This window comes from Echinococcus granulosus, assembly GCF_000524195.1.
Source record: "Echinococcus granulosus chromosome Unknown EG_S00066, whole genome shotgun sequence".
Taxonomy (NCBI): Eukaryota; Metazoa; Platyhelminthes; class Cestoda; order Cyclophyllidea; family Taeniidae; genus Echinococcus; species Echinococcus granulosus.
The window spans coordinates 389,879-397,356 of NW_020170446.1; the positions used below are offsets into that span (position 1 = coordinate 389,879).

The 7,478-nt window shown below is 40.0% G+C and overlaps 1 protein-coding gene across 1 annotated transcript in view; it reads left to right on the forward strand. All coding sequences in view use genetic code 11, as the record gives it.

Annotated features, from left to right (window-relative positions):
* The window catches only part of EGR_06963 (hypothetical protein), a gene marked incomplete at both ends in the record, with an annotated part of 3,095 nt that extends 1,674 nt beyond the window's left edge, over positions 1 to 1,421 (forward strand). The window contains 2 exons of the mRNA XM_024496212.1: positions 438 to 619; positions 1,293 to 1,421. Of these exons, the coding sequence (XP_024349415.1) occupies positions 438 to 619; positions 1,293 to 1,421 (311 nt within the window). The remainder of the gene's footprint in view (positions 1 to 437; positions 620 to 1,292) is intronic.
* Between the last annotated feature and the right edge of the window lie 6,057 nt (positions 1,422 to 7,478).

The window sequence follows — 7,478 nt, forward strand, 5'->3', positions numbered from 1 at the left end:
CTTGTCGCCTACTTGAGGACGTGGTTGCATGTTCACTTGTCCTATCTGTAATCGTATGGAGATGGTGTTGTGGTGAGTTAAATGCCAAATTCGTGGTTATGTTCGCCCGGTTATCAGACTATGAAGTGAGTGTTTCAAGATTGTTCTCTTCCATAGAGTGCATGCGATGGCATCGCAACGAAAGCCAACTGCTTTTGGAGCACTTTAATTCACAACAAACTGGGCGTTGTGGTTATGATGGCTCTTCTCTTACATCAGTCCTTGCTACAGTTCCTTTGGGCTTGAGATCATGTTGATGGAGTGGTGAGATCTAAGTTGATGTGTGATTCATTGTCTAGCAGTAATAGGTAATGTATACACCAGGCAAATCACCGCAAGATAATATTTGGTGAATCTTATAACCATGCTGACATTCTTATCCTTATTTTAAATTCCAGCTCATTCTTTAGTTAGTTTAACTGTGCGTGTCGCATTCGTGTGGGTTGTAGTGGACAGCATCTCTCGATGTGTGCCTTTAATTATGCTGATGATGATGCTGAACATGGTTTCCTTTTTTTCCACTCAAATTTACCATAAAGCTCGCCAACTATCCTGCTTTCATTGTGATCAAACCAGTGAAGTGTAAATCTAACTTTACGCCTCCTCAAGATATACTTGTGTTTTCAAAGAAGCCACTCTCCTTTATTTGTGCCTATATTCGACTTGTGAATCTATAAAATATTCGTCAACCCCTCAATGCCAAAGTAACTTCATTTTGTTTGAGCGCTGAGAAGAGCATTGTTTGTTTGTTTTTACTGTACACAATGAGCCAGCCATCTAGATCCGACATCACATGAAACGAACCAATTTTAATGTTAGCTTGTCACTCTAGGATGATTCACCTTTACCGCTTCTACACAAATTTAAGCAATTTTGCCTAAAAGCACGTAGAAATCACAACAAATTAAACATTGTGAGTTTGATGTCTTTCCTCTTACAACCGCCATTGTTGTAGTTGGTTGACAATTTTGTTCATGTTGGTGGAGAGGGCGATTGAAGATGATGTGCGATTTATTGCTAGGCGATGGTTGGTGAACTGTGCGCATCTCCATCGGGAGAAGCAGGAACAATGAATATTGGCACAAGAAGGTCTTTAGAAAACCCTATAACTCTATTGTATTTTGCATCCTTGTTTTGGGTTTCTGCTTAATCTATGGTTGATATTGCTAATATGAGTGCCATTTTCATGGATTTTGGTGGAGAGTGCCTATTGATGTATACCTTTGCCTTTGACATTTTTTAACATAAATTAGACCTCTTACGACCCTTCGTATTTAATTAGCTCTTATAGTTTATGTAAAATGAGGAAAATTGAGCAGCGTGTCCTTGCTCTTCATTCTCATATCTACAGTGATGATATTTTGCATTTCATTTCATTTTGAAAAAGGTTGATCCTGTAGTACTTCCACTGCAAATTGCAAGTAAAAGTAATGTATCCATGTAAAATATGATATAGCAATTGCTTTAAGAAAGCTCTCAGCTAAAATCACGCCCGTAATTTGGAAAATTATTAACCTTTACTACTACTGATACTAATTTGAGTAAGCAAAATTTGGAGCATTTAACAATCACAAGTAAATAAACCACTGCAATTATGCTATTGAATAAAATCCAACATCGACTTCTAATCCGTCATATTTTTACGAAACAAACCATTTTGCATGATATCTATAGACTGGACATTAGGACGAGACGTCGAAAGAATGATTGTGAGGAAGGTGCAGGCAAGCATTGACAATGCATTCGTGACACAGTTAAATGATGCAGATTAGACTTTCTCGTGGTCTCTAGAATAATGCGTTTTGGGTCCCATCTTCATCACGTAAACTACCACTGCTACCAGTCATTCTTTGACCTACTTCATTTCCGCATTCTTTTTTGGTCTATTACTTACAACTCTACTGGAGAAAATATAATTAAAAGTGAAATAAGGAACATTTGTAAAGATAGATTAGGAATGCTTTATTTGCCACAAAATCAAATTCTATCATTGAAGTATTCCCTACAAGTGGAGTAAATAGATAATGCTCTCCTCTACATACGGGCAAAATAATGATGCTCTAAATTTGGGGGGTTTATGAACATTTATTCAACAGAGGGAAAATATTAGAAGTGGATTCTTCGAGTGACAAAAACTTATCACAATATGCTTGGAATAAAAATGATCAAATAAGGCGCCTGAATGCCGGTGGACAGCAATATTGGTAAGGGAATAGTTTCCGCTCACCTAGAAGACAACCATTTTATCAGTGAGTCTTAAGCTACTGGCGAGACATGTTATTGAAATATCTATCAGAAGTTAAACAACTAATTCGTTGACGACGATTTGGGTAGATTGAGTTGGGCTATTGCTTTAAGGGACTTATAGGGTCAACGTGCAATGGTTGTGCTCTGTGGCGCCAAATGTTACATCAGCTTTCAAGGCTAATCGGTGTGTCAATAGGAGGGTGGCTGAACACCGAAGAGGAGACTAAGTGACTTTAGATGATTGCCATTTGGGAACCCCTGACCATGAGTTTCGCCCATTTGGTTCATCATTTCAACATGGGTTAAAAGAATCCTCATTCTTAATGTGCTGTAGACTTCACAGAACAGACATGTCAGATGTGGTCGCCAGTGTTGTCGTAAGTGTACTACTTTTACAGTCTCATCTAGGGTGTAGTCTCAAATTCACGACTTTAAAAGTACTATCTCAATTTGCAAGTGAATACGCTCTTCTAAAGTCTACCTGCATAGCAGAAGAAGGATTCACCACACACTAAATTGCAAAGAGAAGACAAACTTTGGGCAGTTTTTGCGCCATGTGGTTCACAACTGCAACCCTGCGCCCTGCTTCTAATCAGAAATGAATTCCCTGTGTCACTGCGCTGGCAGAGGAGCTAGGTCCTGTAACCAGCATCTCGCAGGGACCGAGGGCCACCAGCTAAAAACGCTCCCAAACATATGAGGGCCAGTAACCAGCAGGAGACCGATCCCGATCATAAGAAGAAGATTTCCACCTCAAATTTGGTCCAATTTTAAACATAAACACACTAAATTTACTTGAGTGGCTAATAGAGTTATTTCTAAATATTACGTCCAAAGCTTGACTATGAACACCAATCAGTACTTTTTACTAACTAGCAGGGATTTCTTGTTCAAAATCAAATCTTGCGGATATTAGAGAAGAAATTGGCACAACATTGATTACTTTAAGATTTGTCTGTACGTTAGGGTTCCTACTTCCCCTGGAAATAAATGACAAAGTCAGGGCCATTAGTGGATCAAATAAGCTAAACGTGCTAGGCATGATATTTTTAAAAGTGGTGGTTGAGCATGGGGTCATGGTGTGTCGTTATTATACGCAAGTACGTAAAAAAACTTAATAGTCTCAGCTGCCTTAGCCTTCACAAGCCTTCAATGCCTACATGGACAATTGAGCCAGTTGGAATGGAAAGAAGAGCATAATACATCAATCAAGGCTTAAGTGGCTTCTGCACCACAAATATCAACTTCAAAATCTTTAAAGGACTCCGTTTCACTTCGATAGCACCTTTAACGTGTATGTCCACAAGAGCTCTTAGGAAGGATATGGATGTTAAAATTTTTATCCTTCACAGATCATCAGGAATCACAGGATGGAAGTCATTAGCTCCAAAATGCCTGCAAGCAATACCTTCTGCTTTATTTGTCAGACAGATTTGCAGAAACGGCATCCCTGATACTGCGCACTGTGACCAGATCATGGTGTCAATCTTCAGAGTCAACTTTCTACTGGACTATCCGAATCTTTCAAAATCTCGAAGCCAAACGCAACGGATGGTGTAACGCATGAAAACTAACAGGCAGAAAGAATGGGTTTCACCCTGATTGGACTTGTTAGGGCATTCAGCTATGGATCTCCAAGATTGGGATAGATTGTTGGTCCGGTGACTTCCAGCAGACGGGGTTACGTTTCCCGCATTCATAGCCATTGCGCTGTTCAGAGTCCCCACCGATCTCAAAATGAAGGTACTTTTTGATGTTTATCCACCAAATACGGAAGTATCGGATCTTAACTTATGTAATGTATACTTCATCTAAAAGCGTTTATGAGGCAGTTTTTTAAACTTTTGTATAAACAAGTCTGGTAGGGAAATTAACAAAGGCCGACAGCTACTAGTGGCTTCCAGAACTACTTTTAGTTTGAGGTAATTACCAATGGTGCGTGCCACAGGAATTTTGATGTTAATTTTAGATTTAAGAAGTTGTTTTTTTTACTCAGGGTAAAAGCCAATCCTTGGCTATCCCCAAACCCAGCGCGTTTTTGTTTTAATTCTGCGGATTACATATCCCATGCAATTAACTTATGACACTGGGAGAAGTTAATCAGCGTAAAGTACAAGAAAGTGGCTATTTATTTATCTTTTTCTTTTACTTTTGTCATACATTTCTGACTGAGGACTTCTCAGGTGTATTTTTCTTAATGCGATATTTGAGAGCTTAAGATGATTACCAAGACCTCGACTTTTCAAGCTGATGGACTGCTGCCGACTATTTTAACAATGATTTTGCGTTTCTCTCTCGGACATTTGTTCAGCTTCCATGGCGACTTTTACAGATCAGCTTTTGTACATTGGCATCAAGACAACTGCCATGAGATAACAATTGCATGTGCAGATGAGTGTTGAGTATCCCATTAGTGTCGTACCAATGTGCTCGGAGAGGGAGGAGTGTTCCAGGCTGCATTGTCACACGGAGGAATAGCAGCCCGTCGCCTTGGATTCGCCGACATGTTGGTGAGTCAAGGTACGTCACCGCTAAGCACACATCAAAAATTTGGATGACAACATACCAGATTTTGTCATTTGCATACCTTTTTTTTTCACAAAAGAGTGAAAGTGGTTTGATTCTTAATGCATGCGGTGGCGGGAGACGCCTCGAAGTGGCAGCAATTCATCGCGTTCGTATGCATGTGTGGATGTGAAATGGCACTTATATATGCATATATGTATGTGCAAATATATTTTTGCATTAATGAAATTAAGCATATGTAAATTTAAGCATGAATGCAATTTTGGATTACTAAAATTGATTACGCTTTGTGTCTCCTCAATTGTAACTTATTCTGGTAAACTGGTCCCCGGGTCATGCCAGTATCCCATTCCCTTCCGTATGTCAAGTATAAATAAATTTTGCTTAGGCCTTATACCTTTTTTCTTTCTTCAGGGAAGTCGTGGGACGCTACAGTGGTGGTAACAGAAGGCAAACCACATTTAATAGGATACCTCTCTGACTTTCTTACTGCTGTGCAATAAAGCCTAGCAGGACAAAAGAAGTTCATATGCTACGGATGGAAGACTCGGAGACGACTCATAACAGAAGGGTTGACAATGATGCTAGCCCTCCGTAACTGCCACAGTTTTCCACCCTGTAGGAAGGTCAATAACAGTAAGAATTGCTCTAGCCGTAAATTTATCTGAAAGTGTTTTGCCACAGAGCTGCTCTCTGCACCCGTGTAAAGATATCAAATATGTAAAACCATGAAACCTCCTCCATGTCTCTACTAGCTAAAAGGAACCCAGAGAGATATAGCTAGGCGACTTTAAAGTGAGAACAATGTGGCACTACATTCAATCCCGTCCTCCTTTGCATGACTTTGATTTTAGGCCAGTGTTCTCACGGCTAGGTATGGGCACAAGTAATTGCCAGTACATTCCCCTTCCCTAGATCCATTTTTTATACAAGAGGAAACCCCAGATCCAGTGGAATCTCCAATAGGAATTAGTGATGTTGCGGTCAAATATCTTTTAAGTTGAATGTAAATTCGATGACTGGCACGGTCGGCCCGTGAAGTTTTCCTTTCAGCACTGTTTGCGTTGTGATGGCTGACTCGGGAGGTTGATCATGGCTCTCAATACGTTGGATATTTGACTCTCGGTTTCAGCGCATGGACCGCTTTGTGTCTTCGCCGTTTTACATCCATGGAGTGGGCTGGCCTCCAGGCTAGGCCAATAGTCCAATCCATTTTGGATATCCCAAATATGTAAATTGCCCTATCATCATATTTTGGCTCGACTTCAGGAAAGCCTTGTGGAACTACATATATGCGTGGTTTGATGTAATTCTATATGATGAATAGTAATAAATAAATATGTTTATATGTAAGTGTATGTGGGTTCATTTCTTGTTTGATTGCTGTGCAAAATTAGAGGCTTCAGTTAGGTCGCATATTTACCCCAAACTTTCCTCGAGGTGGTTTAAAATACACATTTTGACCATATGCAATGCTAAAATTATGAAATGTTTACTTATCACATCTTACAATTGAATCACAAGTGACATCAACGAAGGAAGGTCCATTTATTGGTCACAAGCATCACTAAACGAGATTAGCAGACAGTTTTAAATGGGCTGTCAACAACGAGATGCTCTTGTGTAAGGGGAAAAATCATTCCTGTGATTTTCATTCAGTCGTGAAAAGACGTATCTTCACTCTACAATTAATGGAGTTTAAACTACACTGCATGGAAGTTGAAGAGGTCCAAGGGGTTGAGTTGGGTTCCTTTTTTAATAATGGAAGATTATTCTGTTTGTACCTCATTTCCTCTTCCCTACATCAAACACATTTTAAGACGTTCTCGTCCATTGCATTAATGCTCGATAAATAAATTTTCAACAGGCACTTTAATTGGCAAAACGCTGGTCATGATCAATCTACATAGTTCACAGATAGTCCATAGTGGATGCACATCGCCATCACCACCATCGCCGTCAGCATCAACGCAAGCATCATCTCAGCAGTACTAAAGATGCTGATGGGAATTTGCTCGGCGACGTTCACTTTAAAATACAAGGACAAAGTGATTTCAATCCTGGCTGCTGCTTGTCAAGTGCACTAAGTTAAGACCTAGTTGATACCAATGGTACCAGTGTTGAGCATTCTGTGGATGCCTACAACCACAAGACAATCTTACCGTGCCATTTTTTCCAGAAGTTTTAATTAATTGATAATTATTAAACAATCTGAAAAATGGACTACTAGTGAATTTCTTCCAGGATGGTTCCTATTACGCAAAGATATACTTAAGGTGTGCTAATAACCGCCCGAAGGTCAAGGTCAGTCAGCTGCTGTAGGTACGAGTAGCCGAAATTGGGTGACAAAGACTCAGTATCGGGCATTCTCTCCTCTATAGCCATCGGACTTACACGTATTGGCAGTACCACCTTGCCTACTTGAGGCATCTACAATGAAGTCTTTGCCTATTAATTATTCGGTCGGTAGGCTCGATGGGATCCAGGGGATTTGTACACGTAGAAACTGAAGAAGAGAAATATAAGAGATTTGGTCATGCTTACAAAAGAATATGAGGCAGAAGCATTGGAAGCGTATGAAACCTACTTTAGAGTTGCTAATCTGTCTAAGTGGATTAATCTGCATGGGCTCTTTAGAAGCTGCGCATTGCGATTCCCCTCCAAGA